Source organism: Microplitis mediator, chromosome 1 (assembly GCF_029852145.1).
Source record: "Microplitis mediator isolate UGA2020A chromosome 1, iyMicMedi2.1, whole genome shotgun sequence".
NCBI lineage: Eukaryota > Metazoa > Arthropoda > Insecta > Hymenoptera > Braconidae > Microplitis > Microplitis mediator.
This window is the reverse complement of record NC_079969.1, coordinates 3,076,314-3,097,607: the sequence shown is the minus strand read 5'-3', so window position 1 is coordinate 3,097,607 and position 21,294 is coordinate 3,076,314. Positions and strand designations below refer to the sequence as shown.

Sequence of the window (21,294 nt, the reverse complement as noted above, 5' to 3'; positions counted from 1 at the left end):
ACAAAAATATATGATCCTAAAGTTAGCAGACAATTTGTAATTTTCATATTTTCTTTTCAACAATTAAATTACAAAAAAAACAAAAACTAAAAATATGCACATGTAGAAAATTTAAAAAACTACAGGTGCAATTTTTTTAAATATTTTTTTTTTTTATAATTTATCATTAAAAGAAAAATCCCAAAATTTCTCCGGCATGGAGACTTTTTTTGAATGACTCGTCTCTCCCCACTACCACTGGCTTCATTTTCCATATTTTTTTATGAAAATTTCGCAAAATATTCTTGGAACAATGCTTAATAATGCCACAAATTTTAAGAATTTTAATTACGAAGGTACTCTGAAAAAAAAAATCACAAAAATATATGATCCTAAAGTTAGCAGACAATTTGTAATTTTCATATTTTCTTTTCAACAATTAAATTACAAAAAAACAAAAACTAAAAATATGCACATGTAGAAAATTTAAAAAACTACAGGTGCAATTTTTTTAAATATTTTTTTTTTTTATAATTTATCATTAAAAGAAAAATCCCAAAATTTCTCCGGCATGGAGACTTTTTTTGAGTGACTCGTCTCTCCCCACTACCACTGGCTTCATTTTCCATATTTTTTTATGAAAATTTCGCAAAATATTCTTGGAACAATGCTTAATAAAGCCACAAATTTTAAGAATTTTAATTACGAAGGTACTCTGAAAAAAAAAATCACAAAAATATATGATCCTAAAGTTAGCAGACAATTTGTAATTTTCATATTTTCTTTTCAACAATTAAATTACAAAAAAAACAAAAACTAAAAATATGCACATGTAGAAAATTTAAAAAACTACAGGTGCAATTTTTTTAAATATTTTTTTTTTTTATAATTTATCATTAAAAGAAAAATCCCAAAATTTCTCCGGCATGGAGACTTTTTTTGAATGACTCGTCTCTCCCCACTACCACTGGCTTCATTTTCCATATTTTTTTATGAAAATTTCGCAAAATATTCTTGGAACAATGCTTAATAATGCCACAAATTTTAAGAATTTTAATTACGAAGGTACTCTGAAAAAAAAAATCACAAAAATATATGATCCTAAAGTTAGCAGACAATTTGTAATTTTCATATTTTCTTTTCAACAATTAAATTACAAAAAAACAAAAACTAAAAATATGCACATGTAGAAAATTTAAAAAACTACAGGTGCAATTTTTTTAAATATTTTTTTTTTTTATAATTTATCATTAAAAGAAAAATCCCAAAATTTCTCCGGCATGGAGACTTTTTTTGGATGACTCGTCTCTCCCCACTACCACTGGCTTCATTTTCCATATTTTTTTATGAAAATTTCACAGAATATTCTTGGAGTGATGCTTAATAATATCACAAATTTTAAGAATTTTAATAATAAACGTACTCTAAAAAAAAATCACATATCCTCTTTTTTTTGTATTTCCCAGTTTTCCCCAGTTAATGAGATTGCTCCAAATTATCCATTAAAAATGAAACAATTAATTACATAACTTCTAATTAATAAAAAAATTTCGACCTTCTCTATATATATATTTAGAATTTTATTAAATCGATATATTAGTACAATATTAATTTAAAACAGCGTGATTTCAACGTAACAAAGTTGTGGATTTGCACGCAAATATAATTTACATATTCTATCTACAGTAAACCAATCCAACTAATCAATTATCAATTAATAAATAATAAAGAAGATGCCTTTTTATGTTTTATATTTTAAAATTTAGTATAATTAAAAAAAAAAAATCAATTATGCCGCCTGCACTTCTTGCAATCGCTTACACGAAGGAGTCTCTAGATTCTTAGCCCTTTGGAATAACTCAGCATCACCAAAATTCCTGGCTTTCCATACCATTGAATCCTCTGTAATTAAATAAATAAATAAATAAATAAATATAATTGCTTAGATTACAATTAAAATTACAAAGGAAACTGAATGCGTGTCAGATTCATTGATAAAATTTCAAAGTTTGGATACTATTTTAATATTCAAACTCCAAATCAGAGTGAATGCAGATTAAAATAAAATCCGTAATCACTCCCGATTTTTTACAGAGCATGAATTCATGTACAGAATTTTTTACCGCCAGAACTAACGACGGTACAAAGTTTTGAATAATTAATTTATATTTTTATTAAAAACTAGAACATGCAGATTAGGGTGAGCCAAACAAACCAAGCTATCGAATTTACGTTTTAAAAAGGACTTATATATTGAGAAAAAAATTCTCCCATTGAGCAAAATTTTGAGATCAATTTTAAAAGGTGTCGGCAGCCATTTGAAATTTCCCATTTAAATAACATGCAAAAAAATTTTTTTTCATTAAAAATATTATAACTTTTGAACCATGTGAGATAAAAATTCGGCTCTAGAATATTCTTGTAGGGCATTAAATTTCTTAAAAGAAAGTCCTGGGAGTCGAATTTGTAAACTTGATATTTCGTATACTAACAGGCCATCAAAGTCTAGAGTAAACAGAATCATACAAATTTAAGGCTTTATTTGGATTTGTCCAAATACTTTTCTTTTATTGTGATCGATAACAAAATATTATTTGTTACAACGTGGATATTGTTGGTGATTTCATTGCACTACATGTAGAACAAATTTTCTCGTAGTATTGATATTTTAAATAATAAAACCTTAAATTTGTATGATTCTGTTTACTCTAGACTTTGATGGCCTGTTAGTATACGAAATATCAAGTTTACAAATTCGACTCCCAGGACTTTCTTTTAAGAAATTTAATGCCCTACAAGAATATTCTAGAGCCGAATTTTTATCTCACACGGTTCAAAAGTTATAATATTTTTAATAAAAAAAAAATTTTTTTGCATGTTATTTAAACGGGAAATTTGAAATGGCTGCCGACACTTTTTAAAATTGAGCTAAAAATTTTGCCCAATGGGAGAATTTTTTTCTAGATATATAGGTCTTTTTTAAGACGTAAATTCGATAGGTTGATTTTTTTGGCTCACCCTAAGATTTATACTTGTAAAATTTTCTTATTTTTTGATGGCCAGGGAGCTACGGCTCTAGAATTAAAAATAAATATGTTTATTTACTTACTATAATTTTTCTCACGATAACACGCATGCCTTAAATTATTAACGTATTCTTCTTCGACAGAAATTTCTAAACGTCTGAGACTTCCTTGATATTCGCTATGGAAATTTTCTTTAACATAATAAGGTACTTTCATCTCTTGTGTTTGTCTTTGAACAGAATATTTCCTGAATAAAAATAAAATTAATTGATTAATTAAGAACACAAGTCATTTTTTTTTATAATAAAAAAAATTTTATTAAGGAAATTGTCAGATAGTGCCCCCACTTTTTAAAAATATCCAATGACTTCCAACTGTCATGACTGCATGCAAATTAATTTAATTAATTAAAGAAAAATTTGAATTTCAATTAGAAGTTGGAAGAAATTTTTTTGAATAAATTTAATCCTAAAAAATTTGAAAATTCAAATTTTAAAATTGACGGATTTTACTGAAATAATTTTATGATTAAAAATTAAAAAAAAAAAAAAACTAAAAATATGCACACGTAGAAAATTAAAAAAACTACAGGTGCAATTTTTTTATGATACTGAAGTTAGCAAACGTCAAATAATTTTTGGAATTTAAAAAAAATGATAAATTATAAAAAAAAAATATTTTGAAAAATTGCACTTGTAGATTTTTTTATTTTCTACATGTGCATTTTTTTAGTTTTTTTTTTTTTTGCAAGTGATTTGGTGAAAAAAAAATCCAAAAATTATTGATTGACTGTTAACTTTGTGCTCCTGAAATTGGCAGACAATTAAAAATTTAAGGATTTTATTTTGAATAATTAAATTTGGAGAAAAAAATAAACTGAAAAAATGCACATGTAGAAAATTAAAAAGACTGTAAGTGCAATTTTTTTAAATATTTTTTTTTGATATAATTTACTGTCTAAAATAAAATCAAAAAATAATTAGACGTCGGTTAATTTCAGTATCATCTAACTTTTGGATCATATTTTTTTTTTATAATTTATCGTATAAAAAAAAAATTCAAAAGTTATTAGACCGCGACTGACTCTAGTGTCAATTTATTTTCCAAATGTCGTTTAACTCCCAATTGATGTCAATTGTCCATAATTTTTTTTTAAATCTATACCTCGGTAAACTGCGTTGTCTTTTTTTCACTTAAGCTTTAAATGTTTTTTAATCAATTGATTAAATTTTACTTCTGACAATCGAGTCATTTAAATTTTTAAAATTTTAAGTGGAGACACTTTCGGATAATGACCTCAAATATTAAAATAAAAATACGTACGAATTAGGATGCAAACTATACAACGGATCCCATATGAAAAAACTACTCATCATAGTTAAGACAATTAACAATAGAACCGGAAGCATTTGTAAAAATGCCGTGTAACCATTGGCTTGTTGTGTGTGAGCATGCTGCGCTTGTGCATTATTTTGTCTCATCCACCGGCCGCCAGTTCGTCGCATGTAAAACTCTTGCTGAGGAAACCCGCCGCCAAAGAACATGTTGAATAATTCTTCAGCGGTGATGTCTGCCTCGAATCCTCGGGTGTAATTGTAATGAGTGTGAGCTGACCGTGATTGAGCTGACTGCAGTCTCTCCTCATCCGAACCGTATAAGTCATATTGTTTACGTTTTTCTACGTCTGTCAGTACTGCTACTGCATTACCAATTGCTAATTAACAAATAAATAAATTATAAGACTTCAAATCAGTAAAATATAAACCGGCATCAAAAGATTACTGGAATTTAAATGACAAAAAAAAATACCTTTGAATGCCTCAGAAGCACCGGGAGCTTTATTTTTGTCTGGATGTAATTGGAGTGCTAATTTTTTGTATGCTTTTTTAATTTCACTATCCGTAGCTTCTTTAGTAACTCCAAGTATTTCGTAGTAATCTTTACACTTTTGGATTCTCTTGACATGCTCGAATTGATCTTTGCTGTAATCACCGGTTGATGCTTGACTAGATTCTTTATTGTTCGCAGTCTGTCTCTTACGTACTTCTGGTTCTGGTTGTTCACTTTTTTTGCTATTTTTGTTTAATAATGAAATCTTGCCCAGCAATTCTGTACAAGGAATCGAAAAAATAAATCAATGAGTCAATTAATAAATGGATGGACGTAAAAAAATAACGTGATGACCCAGAAAAGATTTTTGGATTTTTGTACAAATGATTGGGCGGTAACTAAAAATTTCGAGTAGTTCAGTGAAAAAAATTTTTTAAGGAAACGAAAAAAAATTGTTGGATAAATTATCTGGGATAAAACTTGGGGTAAAATCGAGGTAAGTAACGGGAGTTTAAATACTAGATTGCGGAGGGCGAGTCATTAACTAGAATAAAAATTTAAGTAATTTGCTGAGTTATTGCAACAAATAATAAATAAACTTTTTTTATTACAAGTTTATCATTTTTTTTGTAATTTACTTTTTACGTTACAATATTTCTGCTGTAATTATTTTAGCAATTCAGTGTCAAGGTACTTGAGATTAATTGGATTTAATAGCAGGCAAGTGCGAGTTGGAATTTTACAAAACCGAGTCAAGTCTTGACAAACTTTTTTTTAAAAATGTGAAAATTTATTAATGGGGACTTTAAATTTAATTTTTTTAGAAAATTATTGAGTTTACGGAAAAATTTATGGAGACATTTTTTGTAGGAAATTTAATTTTCTTTTAAATTAGTCCTCATCATTTTCTTTGTATCTGTGATATTTTAGCGAGAATTTCAATTTTAAGATTAAAGGAATTTTTAGAAATATAATTTTTTGAAAGTTATTCTAGTGAGAACTTCAAATCAATTTTTTGAGAAAAATATTGAATTTATGAAAAAATGTATAAAGACAATTTTGTAGGAAAATTAATTCCCTTTAAAATTGGTCCTAATCATTTTCTTTGTATCTGTGATATTTTAGCGAGAATTTTAATTTTAAGATTAAAGGAATTTTTATAGATAAAATATTTTGAAAGTTATTCTAGTGAGAACTTCAAATCAATTTTTTGAGAAAAATATTGAATTTATGAAAAAATGTATAAAGACAATTTTGTAGGAAAATTAATTCCCTTTAAAATTGGTCCTAATCATTTTCTTTGTATCTGTGATATTTTAGCGAGAATTTTAATTTTAAGATTAAAGGAATTTTTATAGATAAAATATTTTGAAAGTTATTCTAGTGAAGACTTTAAATCAATTTTTTGAGAAAACTATTGAATTTACGAAAAAATTTATTGAGACCAATTTTGTAGGAAATTTAATTCCCTTTGAAATTAATTCTTGTCATTTTCTTTGTATCTGTGATATTTTAGCGAGAATTTCAATTTTAAGATTAAAGGAATTTTTAGAAATGAATTTTTTTTTAATTATTCTAGTGTGGACTTTAAATTCATTTTCTGAGAAAACTATCCAATTTACGGAAAAATGTATAGAAACCATCTTTGTAGGAAATTAAATTTTCTACAAATTTAGTCATAACTATTTTTACTGTATCTCTGATATTTAACCCACAATTTGACAATAGAGATAGAAAAAAACGTTTTAGCCACGTCCGGGTTGCGTCATTCCCAATAAGAACTTTGTTTACTTCAGTAATTCAATTATCACTCAAAAGTATCAAAAATAAACTGACTAATAAACTTCTTTTACTTCAAGTTTAACTATTTTTTATAGTCAACTCTTTACCTCGCAATATTTCTGCCGTAATTATTCCCACAACTCACTACCCCGTTACTCGAGAGATTTCATAGCAGGTTTGTAATTTTCCAAAACCCCGTCTTATCAAACATTTCTCTTAAGGGAGATTCTGCATCCGAAAATACTTCAGTTCCAGCTCAAGCCAAGCGTTGCCACCCGCCGAGAGCTACAGCATTTCCTCACGCTAAATATTTTCCTATTTCCTTTCTCCAAAATTTCCACTCCCTGTATCCTCAAACATTTTTCCCTCTCAAAATTCTCAAACCAAACCCCAGAATCTTCCGCTCAAATCCCTCGATTTAAATCCCAAAAAATTCAAACTTCATCCCATGGTCCCAAATCACGTCGTCTCTTATCGCCACCCCCATAAACACAAAAAAATTACCTTCATATTTTTTCGACGGGAACAATTTGATGGCTTTCCTAACAAACTTGTCAGCATCATCGAAGCGTTTTTCCCTCAAGTATTTTTCCGCCAATTCTATGCATCTCTCCGCCTCATCCTTATTGCCGTCCATTATTATTTAAATATTTAAATTTAAATAAATTAACCCAACTATTGATTACCACAATAATCTAATTGTCAATTGACACTGACAGGAAATCGATTTAAACCATCACCTAAATAATTTTAATTTTAATTAAGAACAGTAATAAATTAATTAATAACTTTTATTTAAATAAATAAATTGCCTTCTAAGTTTTTTTTTTTTTATCAGAAACTTTTGTGTTTTATATCAGGGACGAATTGAAACCTAGTCAGTGTAATGAATATTTTATTAATACATACGTGTGCACATGACTAACTTACCCACACACTAATTTTAACTCATACTCATACATTTTTATTTTTTTCTATTTTTCCTCCCGTCATCCTCAAGTTTTTCTTCTCTGCCGCCAGACGTCACTGCAACTGCGGCTGCGCGCGAAACCGGAACTCGTCATCTGATCAGTGAATTTAAATTCCCTAGTTTTGACATCCGGTTTAATTTTATTCTCATATTTTTTTTTAGTAATTTCCCTAGAGTAAAATAAAAACTAGACTTCTGTGCCTTGCCTCAGGCAATACCTAAATAAATAATTGTTATATTATATATATTATATATTATATATTATATATATTAATAATATTGATAATAAATATAAGAACATAAATAATAAATAAGTTAAATAAATGAGTTTGTTTGAGTGACGTAATTTATTTTTGTTCAAATATTCGGTGTCTGAAAAAAAACTGACCGGTTACTCCATTAATAAACAATTATTTTAAATAATAATAATAATAATTAATTGTTTAAATATATAAATATATAAACAAATAAAATGATTATGCTGATATTTAATCTTGTAGATGATGATGGACAAGGATATGTTTGATGATAGAGACTACCCGACTCAATGGGCATTACATCCATCAATGTATCAAAACATGAGCAATGATCAAGGTAATTTATTATATATTTATATATTTATTGTTTATCAGACATGACCTGCAGTAACTGGACTCGGGATTACTGCTACTGTTTGATGTTTATTTTTAATTATTGGAGAAATTCTAGTCCTTTTTGGGACTACCGTGAGTGTAAATGCAGCAGACAAGACAAATTTTCAATATGAAACTGAAGTAGCAGCCGTATAATAATTTTTGAATTTGTTTAAAAATGATAAATTTGAAAAAAAAAAATGTGCGAAAAAAATTCACTTCTAGGCTTTTAAATTTTCTATGTGTGCATTTTTTTTAGTTTTTGTTTTTTTTTTTAATTGAAGTGTTGGAAATAAAATTCAAAAATTTTTAGTTGTCTGCTAACTTCCAGATTATTTTTAAATATGATAGGAAATTAGACAACGTCTAATAATTTTTGGATTTTAAAAAAACGATAAATTATAAAAAAAAAAATATGCAAAAAAAAATTCACGAGTAGTTTTTTAAATTTTCTACATGTGCATTTTTTTAGTTTTTTTTTTTCTTCAAATTTAAATGTTAAAAAAAAATCCAAAAGTTTTTAATTGTCTGCTAACTTCAGTATCAGTTTTTAAATTACATATAAAAAAATTACAGAATTAAATTGATAAAGTCCATTTTTTAAATTTTTTGTCAAAACAACTTCATTTTATTATTTAAAAATTTTTAAAATTGTCAGATGTCCGTCAACTTCACTGTCATGACTTTATCAATTACTGAGAGATTATCAAAGTTAGCAGACGTCTTATAGTTTTAGAATTTTTTTAAAAATGATAAATAATAAAAAAAATATATATTTTTAAAAAATGCACTGGTAGTTTTTTAAATTTTCTACATGCGCATTTTCTACATGTGGTAGTGAGGAGAGACGAGTCACTTAAAAAAAGTGTCCATGCAGTAGGCAGGATAACTAATGACTGCCTCATCTGAAATAAAAAAACCAAAAAGATTTCTTTAGTACATGAGTTTATCTTGGATTTGAACGAAGGATTTTTGTTTTCAATAACTACTTATTTTTTAATTAAATAAAAGGAAGAATTTTTGGGAAAAATCAGAGTTGGTTGATTGCACCTTTAGTAAAAATTCAAAAATGAATATTTTGTTTATTCCGACGTTCAAATCCAAGATAAACTCATGTACTAAAGAATTCTTTTTGGTTTTTTTATTTCAGATGAGGCAGTCATGAGTTATCCTGCCTACGGCATGGAGACTTTTCTTAAGTGACTCGTCTCTCCCCACTACCACTGGCTTAATTTTCCATATTTTTTTATGAAAATTTCACAGAAAATTCTTGGAATGTCACTTAATAATGTCACAAATTTTAATAATTTTAATAACCAACGTACTATGAAAAAAAAAATCAAATATCCTCTTTTTTATATCTCAGACCCCTTTCTATTAATTATTTATCCTTAAGCGCCCCATTTATTTACTTATTTTTTTTAACAGTTGATTGGGCAGCTTTGGCCCAACAATGGATAAAAATGAAAGAGACAGTAGTGCCGCCAGCACCACCACCACCGAGTCTCAGCGATGGGAACGATCACGCTGGCGGAGAAGCGCCGATGGACATGGACACTATCTCTGATGACGTCCCCCCGGCACCTCCAGCTCCAAATATAAGCGGCAACGACAACTGGAACGCTTGGAGTCAATGGGGACAGTGGAATACATCTGGACCAGGCGGTGGATGTTGGGAATGGAGCGGAGTCCCACCACCAGGTGTCCAATTAGGTCCCGATGGTAAACCAATGGGTGTACCAGTTCCTGCAGCACCGAATATCAGCAGAACTGGATTCAATGTACCGCCGCCACCACCACCACCATCGGCAGCTTACTCATATAATTCAGGTTCAGCTCAAGCGAATTTTAATTCTCTGTCTTACTGGGATAGTTCTGGACAGCCGGGATCTCCACCGTATAAAGGCATCCGTCAATCGCGAATTCATAATATCCGAGGTGATCTTAATCTACGTGATGAAAAAGAACGAACCCCGGATGAAGACACGACGATGGTAATTGATGCTGCTAAGAGACGTCAATTGCCAGCGTGGATACGCGAGGGATTGGAAAAAATGGAACGTGAGAAACACAAAGCTGTCGAACGCGAACGACAGGAAATGCTGAGGAAACAGGAACTGGAAGCTAGAAAATTAGCAGAAGATGAAGCTCGGGCGGTTCTGGATCCTAGTAAAAGTAAATTTGACTCGGAGTCTGATAAAGAAACTGAGGAGCAGGTTATTGATGAACAGAAAGACACTAGTCCTGATATTATTATTCGACAACGGAAATCACGATTTCGTGACGCGGATTCACCGGAAGCTAGACTAATTAATTCTGAAAGCACGTCGTCGGGATCGATAACTGGTGTCGCTGTTAAACGGTCGCGTGAAGAAATATTACAAGACATGGTATGTATTTTTATTTATTTAATTATTTATATGGGTCATTACGTACACACTCACCTAATTTTTTAAATCAGGTTTTGTTTGGCTGAACTTTTTAGATGATTTTTGCTGTGTTATGAAAAGTTTCTGGTAAATTTGGGCTTGAAGGGATTGGAGAATAAGTTAAAAAAAATTTGATTTTTAAAATTGGGTTTAGTGTGGACTGACCCGAAAATTGGACGTAGGGAAGCACTAACGTGTCAATAACAAAAGTTTATTTTTGATACTTTTGATTGATAATTTAATTACTGAAATAAACAAAGTTCTTATTACGAATGACCAAAGCCGGACGCGACTAAAATATTTTTTCTATATATAGTCAAATTGTGGGTCAATTATCAGAGATACAGTAAAAGTGATAATGACTGATTTTGTAGGAAATTAGATTTCCTACAAAAATGGTTTCTATAAATTTTTTCGTAAATTCAATAGTTTTCTCAGAAAATTGATTTGAAGTCCACACTAGAGTAATTATCAAAGAAATTTTACTTCTGATAATTTCTTTAATCTTAAAATTGAAATTCTCGCTAAAATATCACAGATACAAAGAAAATGATGAGGACTAATTTTAAAGAAAATTAAATTTCCTACAAAAATGGTCTCTTTAAATTTTTTCGTAAATTCAATAGTTTTCTCAGAAAATTGATTTAAAGTTCCCACTAAAATAATTTTCAAAAAATTTTAATTCTAAAAATTCCTTTAATCTTAAAATTGAAATTTCCGCTAAAATATCACAGATACGAAGAAAATGATGAGGACTAATTTTAAAGGGAATTAAATTTCCTACAAAAATGGTCTCTGTAAATTTTTTCGTAAATTCAATAGTTTTCTCAGAAAATTGATTTAAAGTTCCCACTAAAATAATTTTCAAAAAATTTTATTTCTAAAAATTCTTTTAATCTTAATATTGAAATTCGCGCTAAAATATTACAGATACAAAGAAAATGACGAGGACTAATTTTAACGGAAATTTGATTTCCTACAAAAATAGTTTCTATAAATTTCATCGTAAATTCAATAGTTTTCTCAAAAAATAGATTTAAAGTTCCCACTAAAATAACTTTCAAAAAATTTTATTTCTAAAAATTCCTTTGATCTTAAAATTGAAATTTCCGCTAAAATATCACAGATACAAAAAAAATGATGAAGACTAATTTCAAAGGAAATTAAATTTCCTACAAAAATGGTCTTTGTAAATTTATTCGTAAATTCAATAGTTTTCTCAAAAAATTGACTTAAAGTTCCCACTAGAATAACTTTCAAAAAATTTTATCTATAAAAATTTCTTTAATCTTAAAATTGAAATTCTCGCTGAAATATCACAGATACAAAGAAAATGATGAGGACTAATTTAAAAGAAAATTAAATTTCCTACAAAAATGTCTCCATAAATTTTTCCGTAAACTCAACAATTTTCTAAAAAAATTAAATTTAAAGTCCCCATTAATAAATTTTCACATTTTTAAAAAAAAGTTTGTCAAGACTTGACTCGGTTTTGTAAAATTCCAACTCGCACTTGCCTGCTATTAAATCCAATTAATCTCAAGTAACTTGACACTGAATTGCTAAAATAATTACAGCAGAAATATTGTAACGTAAAAAGTAAATTACAAAAAAAATGATAAACTTGTAATAAAAAAAGTTTATTTATTATTCGTTGCAATAACTCAGCAAATTACTTAAATTTTTATTCTAGTTAATGACTCGCCCTCTGCAATCTAGTATTTAAACTCCCGTTACTTACCTCGATTTTACCCCAAGTTTTATCCCAGATAATTTATCCAACAATTTTTTTCGTTTCCTTTAAAAAATTTTTTTCACTGAACTACTCGAAATTTTTAGTTACCGCCCAATCATTTGTACAAAAATCCAAAAATCTTTTCCTCTGACACGTTACTGCTTATCTACCTCCACTCCTTCTCAACTTCAATCATTTTTCTGTGTCCTAGATGCTAAAAGTTCGTCGCTCACTGACCGAAATTTTATTAGAAGTAACAAACGAAGAAATATCTTGTGTCTGCAGAGAAGTTTGGACTCGCTATCGTGCCAAAGGTACCACAGACAACCGTCTACTAATTAATGCGTTAATTTATTATTTTTTAACTAGCCTAGTTAATTTTAGTATCAAGGATCCAGTTTGTAATAAATATTTATCTATTATTTATTTATTAAATAAAAAAAAAGCGAGAAAAAAAAACAATTTTTTCAGCAAAACCAGCAACGAGGATTGATTTTTTCCACTTGTTTTTATTTCTCATAATAATAATTATTATTATTATTATATTTATTTATTCATTCATTGATTTAATACCTGAGCAAGCTTTTTAAGGGACCGGAAGAATTATATTATAATAAATAGTTAACTAAAATTGGTGTGTATTGTAAAGTCCCTGCAGGAGAGCCCCCCGTCGCATCCTACAACAACAAGGCCCCTCTTGCTCAGATCACTCGCAACTTGGGTAAGTTTATTTATTCATTATCTTAATTAAGACCAATATGAACAGACAAGTGATTATTATTTTTATTATTATTGTTATTGTTGTTATTAATAATAAATAAATAAAGCGCCGGCAAATCTCTAGGGCTCAGCATCCGCGTCTTTCTGGTTAGATAAATTTTAATAGATTTATTTTTTTTTTATTTAAAAAGGTCTGGGCATCTACGGCGACAGCAACAGCGAGTCTGAGGATGAAGCCGAGTCACCGGTAGCTGATGATAATGATGATGAGGATGACAGTGACTTAGAATTGAAGGTAAATAATATTTTTGTGATTTTTTTTTTCAGAGTAGGTTCATTATTAAAATTTTTAGAATTTGTGACATTATCAAGTGACATTCCAAGAATATTCTGTGAAATTTTTATAAGAAAATATGGAAAAATAAGCCAGTGGTAGTGGGGAGAGACGAGTCACTTAAAAAAAGTCTACATGCCGCAGGCAGGATAACTCATGACTGCCTCATCTGAAATAAAAAAACCAAAAAGATTTTTTTAGTACATGAGTTTATCTTGGATTTGAACGTCGGAATAAACAAAATATTCATTTTTGAATTTTTGCTAAAGGTGCAATCAAAAAACTCTGATTTTTCCCTAAAATTCTTCCTTTTGTTTAATTAAAAAATAAGCAGTTATTGAAAAAAAAAATCCTTCGTTCAAATCCAAGACAAACTCATGTACTAAAGAAATCTTTTTGGTTTTTTTATTTCAGATGAGGCAGTCATGAGTTATCCTGCCTACGGCATGGAGACTTTTTTTAAGTGACTCGTCTCTCCCCACTACCACTGGCTTATTTTTCCATATTTTTTTATGAAAATTTCGCAGAATATTCTTGGACTAATGCTTAATAATGTCACAAATTTTAAGAATTTTAATAACGAACGTACTCTGAAAATAAAATCACAAAGTTCCTCTTTTTTTTGTATCTTAGACCCTTTCCCCCCTTAATTGAAGAAAATCATTAATTAAAATTGTACCCAAAGATTGGAACCTTTTTCACTCAACGAAAATGAAAAAAATTTATGTAATTTTACTGCTCAAAAGTGACTTGAGGGGTAAATTGGGCCGGTTGCAACTTTCGGTTCACATACTCGTACTTTTGCGAAACATTTCCGAAATCTAGATCTAGTAGATTCTTTACTTTTCATTCTGTTTTTTTATTTTCATTCCCCGAAAACGTTTCAATCTTCAGGTACATAATTAAAAATATGTTTATAAATTTTAAATTTTATCAGTCTGAATTATTTTTTAAAATATTTTAAACCCTCCATTTAAAATCAAATTTTTCATTAAATTCTTTTAGATTCCCATTTAAATTTAAAATATCAAATTATCTATTAAAAATTAAATCATGAATTAAATAAATTCTAATTATCCTCAAAATTTAATTTTTCTCAAAATATTTCAAAAAATTTCTCTCAATAAAATTATAAACTTTTCTATTCCAAATTATCATTAAAAAATTAATTACCAAAATATTAAAAGTAATAAATAATTCCATGGTTCAAAAATAAAATATTTTTCTTTTCTAAGACTTGAAATTCATTTAATTAAAAATTTTCCCCCGCCAATTAATTAAATTCATTATTACAGGAGACGTTAAAGAGACGGCAGGCAGCATTTAAAAAGACGGAGGAAGAAATCGAAGCGCGAATTGCCGAGGAAGAAGCAAACGAGCTTCGCAATGATGATGACAAGCATGAAAATTCTGTTAACAATAAAACTTTGGGTATGAATTAATTAATTAAAGTTAATTAAAATGATTACTAATTATCGTAACTCGTCTAGATGACAAAGAAGTCAACAATCAACGCGGGGCTTCGGAGACTCAGTCAAGTGGCGGCCATACTCCGCGTAATGACGGAGGAATCAAATCTCCATCACGGTCAGTAGACTCAGAGTCAAGTTCCAGCAGTTCGTCGTCAAGTTCGACGACGACGGAAACAAATTCCAGCTCAAGTAGAAATAAAAAACGTCGGAGTGAAAAGAACGACCGGCGTAAGCCGCGATATCGCTCGCGATCTTCCAGTCACAGCCGCAGTAAATCGAGTAAAAAACGCGGCCGTGACCATAAGAGACGGAGTCACTCTAGCACACGTTCGAGGTCACGTAGATCACGATCACGGTCTCGTAGGCGAAGAATATCTCGGTCAAGATCACGGACAAGATCGCGATCGCGACACAGGTCGCGGTCGAGGAATCGCTCGAGAAGATCCCGAAGCTACGGGCGCGTTTCGACGTCATCGTCTTCACTGATGGCCCAGTCAAAGTCGCGGCGAAGTAGGAGCAGGTCTAGGGACAAAGGACGAAAACGCACGAGGTCCAGATCGAGATCAAGGTCGCGTAGACGTGATGGTAAGAAGTCGAGCCATCGGTACAGGGATTGACGTTTGAAAACGGCTTATATTTAAAAGGTTGTAGTAATATATATATAAATATATTTTTAATCATTCCCAGGATTAGCATGGAAAGGATTTTTAAAAATTAATTATCAGGATGTACTCTATTATTTAAAGTACATCCAGGGTTGCAAAAAATTTATCTTGATTTTCTTTTCAAATAATTATCTATTTATAGAACGATTAGAAATTATGTTTAGTTTAGTTAATAGTTGGGTGTAGATAAGCAATGACATGTCAACCCACAAAAAGATTTTTGTACCTGATTAGGATACAATTTCGTCTTACAATAGGGTGGCCACGAACCGGGAATATTGGGAGTTGTCAGGGAATTTAATGCAACCGGGAAATATCATGGAAGTGTCAAGGAATTTCGAAAAGTAGAGAATTAAATTGTAACAGTTGAAAATTTAAAAAATTTTAAATTATACACTAGTTGTAAAAATTAAGGGATGTCAAAAAAATTTCAAATTTTAAAGTGATTTTCAACAGATTGTAACTCGAAGAAAAATGGTCAAACGACAAAAACAAAAAAGGCAAATTGTAGCTTCAAGTGTCTAGTTTTCTGATCTGGTCTTTAAATTTTTTTACTATGTGCGGTTCCGGAGTAATCCTAAGAAAACTATCGAAAAAGAAATTTACCAAATTTTTGGTCATCTTAAAAACGGTCTTCGAGCTTCAATAAATTTTTTTCGATAATTATGATTGATTTTTGATTGCTCCGGAACCGTGCATAATAAAAAAATTTAAAGACCCAGCTCAGAAAACTAGACACTTGAAGCTACAGTTTGACTTTTTGATTTTATTGTACGACCATTTTCCTTCGAGTTACAAACTATTGAAAATTAATAAAAAATTTGAAATTTTTTGAATATCCCTTAATTTTTGTAACCAGTGTATTTTTAATTTATTTAAATCATTAAATTTCTTATTAAATATTTTAACTTATACATTTTTAACATCGAATAATCAAAAGTAGGCAACATTAATTTATTTTATTGCCTTTTTTTCTGGTTTCTCTTATGATTTAATTATAAAATTTAATTATTAAAAATAAAAATATAATAAAAACTTTGAATATCTAAATGATACGAATAAAATTTCTAAATCAGGGAAAAATGTGAAAAACTTTACTGGAAAACCGGAAAATATCAGGGAATTTTGAAATCATTTCTTTGTGGCCACCCTGTAGTATATGATCCAGAAACTTGTACCTGATCATAAAGTTGACATCTTATGAGAAAACTAGTATCTGATCAAGGAACTAACACCTGATTAGGGAACCTAGTACCTGATTAGGGAACTAGAACTCGGTCAGTAGACTAGTACCTGATCAGGGAACTAGTACCTGATCATAAAGCTGACATCTGATGAGGGAACTAGTACCTGATCAAGGAACTAACACCTGATTAGGGAACCTAGTACCTGATCAAGGAACTAACACCTGATTAGGGAACCTAGTACCTGATTAGGGAACTAGAACTCGGTCAGTAGACTAGTACCTGATCATAAAGCTGACATCTGATGAGGGAACTAGTATCTGATCAAGGAACTAGTACCTGATCAAGGAACTAACACCCGATTAGGGAACCTAGTACCTGATTAGGGAACTAGAACTCGGTCAGAAGTCTAGTACCTGATCAGAGAACTAGTTTCGTCTTACAAAAATCACTTCAAAATTGATACATTCTCGCTTATCTCCATCAAATTTTCCATTTAAAATTAACTTCTCAATTAAAATATCAAAATTTATGTAAATAATACAGAGATTTTAAAAATTTGCAACCCTGAGTACATCCGTATCTGACAAATCATTATTATTATTAAATATTATTATTATGTTACAGATGAGCTCATCAGTAAATCCAAGACTACGGTATCCATTTGTCTTATTATTTTTTCTTCCTCTTTTATTAATATAGTGATAAGTTATTCTAATAAATAATTAAATAAGTAAATTAATAAATAAATAATTAATAATTACGGATAATAAATTTTATAAAATTACGTGCGGATGATTTGTCGTAATTTTTGAAAATAAATTTATATAGTATGCGTTGGTGTGTGCGAAGCTTATTAATATAAGTTATTATTATTATTATTATTATTTCATGTATATACTTATATATAAAGTCATTAATTCATATATATATTAAAATTTTTTTATTGTAATTTACCAGTCCCATTTATTGTTTATTTACAAATTAAACTAAAGTTAATTAATCACTTTTTATTTTATTTGACATATAAATTGAGTTTATAAAATATGTAACATTCGTTTTCATAAATTGGAATGTAAAAATAATCGACTATGGAAGAAATCTCATTTTTAATTTAATTTTTTTGGTAATTTATTAATTACGAATATTTACATGCCGCAAAAAAAAGTAAAAAAAAAATGTGTACTTATAAATAAATAAATAAATTAGGTACCAAGTCGTTGCTGACATTTAGCGAATGCTTCGAGAATTTTAATGAATTCATGTGGCGATAAATTATGATGCGTTGGTACGTTACTGCAACAAATAATTAAAATAAGTTAATTTTTTAGTGTGATGGTGAATAAGACGGGAATATTTTAGACATGGGTTGGAATTTTTTATGGTACTGAAGTGAACTATGATCCTGAAGTTAGCAGACATTTAAAAATTTTTGAATTTTCGTTTTTCAATAAATTAATTATAAAAAAACAAAAAATAAAAAAATGCACATGTAGAAAATTAAAAAAACTACAGGTACAATTTTTTCAAATATTTTTTTTTAATGTTTTATCGTCTAAAAAAAAATCCAAAAATTATTAGACGTCTGCTAACTATGATTTTGAAGTTAGCAGACAATTAGTAATTTTTGGATTTTTTTTTTCAGCAAATTAATTACAAAAAAACAAAAAATAAAAAAATGCACATGTAGAAAATTAAAAAAACTACAGGTGCAAATTTTTCAAATATTTTTTTTTTTTATAATTTATTGCTTAAAAAAAATTAAAAAAATGATTAGACGTCGGCTAACTTCAGTATCATAGTAAACTGATGGGTGATAATTTTTGGATTCTTAAAAAAAGATAAATTATGAAAAAAAAATATTTTGAATAATTGCACTTATAGATTTTTTAATTTCCTACAAGTGCATTTTTTTAGTTTTTTTTTTTTGTAATTTATTTGTTGAAAAAAAAATCTGTTAACTTCTGGATCATAATTAAAGATAAATTAAAATTCATTTTAATTGATAATTTTATTCCAATTAATATTTAAGATAATTAAAATTTCTGATTGTGTGTTCACCAAATAATGAAAGTAAATTAAATGAATAATTTTTTATCCAATCAATAATTAAAATAAATTTACTTAGTAATTATTTTTTCAATTAATAACAGAATTAAATAAATCTGTTAATTTTTTTTTAAACTGATAATTAGAATTATTTTCTTCATGTTAAAAAAAACTCCTTATTACCCAAGTAGCCAGTAGCCTTTGAGACATCAGTTTTTGATATATCGATAAGTTATAATACCAACATGTTGACAAAACGATCAAAAATATGTCACCGAAAAAATGTCTACTGAAAAGACTTGACACAATAGCGGTAAAATAAGTCATCAAAATATGTACCTTAGGGTAAGCCAAAAAAACCAAGCTATCGAATTTACGTCTAAAAAAGGACTTATATATTGAGAAAAAAAATTCTCCCATTGGGCAAAATTTTGAACTCAATTTGAAAAGGTGTCGGTAGCCATTTGAAATTTCCCATTTAAATAACATGCAAAAAATTTTTTTGATTAAAAATATTATAACTTTTGAACCGTGTGAGATAAAAATTCGGCTCTAGAATATTCTTGTAGGGCATTAAATTTCTTAAAAGAAAGTCCTGGGAGTCGAATTTGTAAACTTGATATTTCGTATATTAACAGGCCATCAAAGTCTACAGTAAACAGAATCATACAAATTTAAGGCTTTATTTGGATTTGTCCAAATACTTTTCTTTTATTGTGATCGATAACAAAATATTATTTGTTACAACGTGGATATTGTTGGTGATTTCATTGCACTACATGTAGAACAAATTTTCTCGTAGTATTGATATTTTTAATAATAAAACCTTAAATTTGTATGATTCTGTTTACTCTAGACTTTGATGGCCTGTTAGTATACGAAATATCAAGTTTACAAATTCGACTCCCAGGACTTTTTTTAAAGAAATTTAATGCCATACAAGAATATTCTAGAGCTGAATTTTTATCTCATACGGTTCAAAAGTTATAATATTTTTAATCAAAAAAAATTTTTATGCATGTTATTTAAATAGAAAATTTAAAATGGCTACCGACACCTTTTAAAATTGAGCTAAAAATTTTGCCCAATGGGAGAATTTTTTTCTCGATATATAGGTCCTTTTTAAGACATAAATTCGATAGCTTGGTTTTTTTGGATACAATTTTCGGCTGACGTGCGAAACATTTCAGAAATCTAGATCCAGTAGATTTTTTCATTTTCATTTTCGTTTCGCGAAAAACGTTCCGATCTTCAGATACATATCAAAATTATTTTTTAATTGACATGACAGGAAAAACATCTCAAATTTTCTGTCTCCGGAACCAAAATTTGCATGTCGTATTTATCCCAAAAACGGTGACAGACAAAAAAAAATTTGTCTTATCCTTTTAAAAGACTCAAAGTTGTCTCTGTGCTACTGGGTAACCCACGACTTAACTAAAAGTGAATAAAATATAGAAAATCAAAAAGCTCTTACTAAAATTCAGTTAATCTAATGTGCCAGGGCAACAATCCGAATGTAGAAAATGTCCTGCCAGTGACGATAGCCAGGTCCGGGTCCGGTGACGGCAGCGATAACTTCTCCTCAATTAAATCATAATTAATGTCTTCAGTCTTTAACAATTTCCGTTTCACCGCCTCACTTAATTCCTGCGTCAGTTTTACTATTTCCGGTTTCCCATCCTCGTATGTTATCAAATTAACTCTCGTTAATTGTTTTAAGTCGCCTAGAAAAATTATTCACCAATAATCCAATCCACAATTAATTAAATAAATAAATGAATAAATAATTAATTAATTACTAATTACCATTAGATAATCCATTTATCGATTTCTCATTTATTTTATCAGACCAAATAACACGTGATACAAAACTAGGCGTTAATTTATAAAATTCTTTTTTTAGGATACATGATTTTTTATTTATAATTCCTGTAATTAAAATAAATTGATTAATAAATTTAATTAAATAAAGAAATTAATGAATTAAAAATAAATAAAAATTACCTTGTCTATCATAAAAACTAATGTTTGGTATACCAAGTGCACAACACCAGCCAATAATTCTCGCAAGGTCACCAAAAGAAATGTCCTCACAGGCAACAACAATCACCAGGTGCTTTGGTAATTTTATTAATTTACTTACGTCACATATATCGACAATTGTGTCAATACATTTGAGTGTTTTAGGGCGAATATAATTTATTAGTTCACGTTTTAATATTACTATCAAATCTGATAAGTGAATGTAAAATGTTACTATCAAATGAATTAATTTTAGTGCCCATGAGAACTTCATTATTATTATTATTATTAGTATTGATTATTAACATAATAAATTAATACCTAGTAAATAAATAAAAACCACAGGCTTTTATTTATATATTTATTAAAACTACTTTACAACCGGCGAGGACAAATATCACGAGGATGATGACATTCTTCCATTTGTCTGGTTTTTTTTTTCAGTTTGGAGGTTATGTTTTA

The 21,294-nt window shown here is 28.8% G+C and overlaps 3 protein-coding genes across 5 annotated transcripts; 1 reads left to right on the top strand and 2 right to left on the bottom strand.

Annotated features, from left to right (window-relative positions):
- Nucleotides 1–1,547: 1,547 nt before the first annotated feature.
- LOC130676315 (dnaJ homolog subfamily B member 12) lies at nt 1,548–7,565 on the bottom strand. 2 transcript variants are annotated; one of them, XM_057482472.1, is made up of 6 exons: nt 7,430–7,565; nt 7,122–7,357; nt 4,815–5,114; nt 4,329–4,719; nt 3,089–3,252; nt 1,548–1,881 (listed from the first exon to the last, which is right to left on the bottom strand). In XM_057482472.1, the coding sequence occupies exons 2-6, from the start codon at nt 7,252–7,254 to the stop codon at nt 1,769–1,771; spliced, it is 1,101 nt and encodes a 366-aa protein (XP_057338455.1). In that variant the 5' UTR covers nt 7,255–7,357; nt 7,430–7,565; the 3' UTR covers nt 1,548–1,768. The 2 variants fall into 2 exon arrangements, with proteins under 2 accessions (XP_057338455.1, XP_057338451.1); XM_057482468.1 differs by having other exon boundaries at nt 7,122–7,511.
- A 215-nt stretch (nt 7,566–7,780) lies between these two features.
- On the top strand, nt 7,781–18,054 carry LOC130676302 (arginine/serine-rich protein PNISR-like). Of its 2 annotated transcripts, none has more exons than XM_057482457.1 (8): nt 7,781–8,181; nt 9,648–10,609; nt 12,595–12,697; nt 13,033–13,104; nt 13,295–13,398; nt 14,733–14,868; nt 14,928–15,494; nt 17,386–18,054. In XM_057482457.1, the coding sequence occupies exons 1-8, from the start codon at nt 8,088–8,090 to the stop codon at nt 17,481–17,483; spliced, it is 2,136 nt and encodes a 711-aa protein (XP_057338440.1). In that variant the 5' UTR covers nt 7,781–8,087; the 3' UTR covers nt 17,484–18,054. The 2 variants fall into 2 exon arrangements, with proteins under 2 accessions (XP_057338440.1, XP_057338445.1); XM_057482462.1 differs by having other exon boundaries at nt 7,782–8,181; nt 14,928–15,553.
- On the bottom strand, nt 17,913–21,279 carry LOC130676326 (dehydrodolichyl diphosphate synthase complex subunit Nus1). The gene is made up of 4 exons (XM_057482483.1): nt 20,815–21,279; nt 20,617–20,739; nt 20,285–20,534; nt 17,913–18,054 (listed from the first exon to the last, which is right to left on the bottom strand). The coding sequence occupies exons 1-4, from the start codon at nt 21,104–21,106 to the stop codon at nt 17,964–17,966; spliced, it is 756 nt and encodes a 251-aa protein (XP_057338466.1). The 5' UTR covers nt 21,107–21,279; the 3' UTR covers nt 17,913–17,963.
- Between the last annotated feature and the right edge of the window lie 15 nt (nt 21,280–21,294).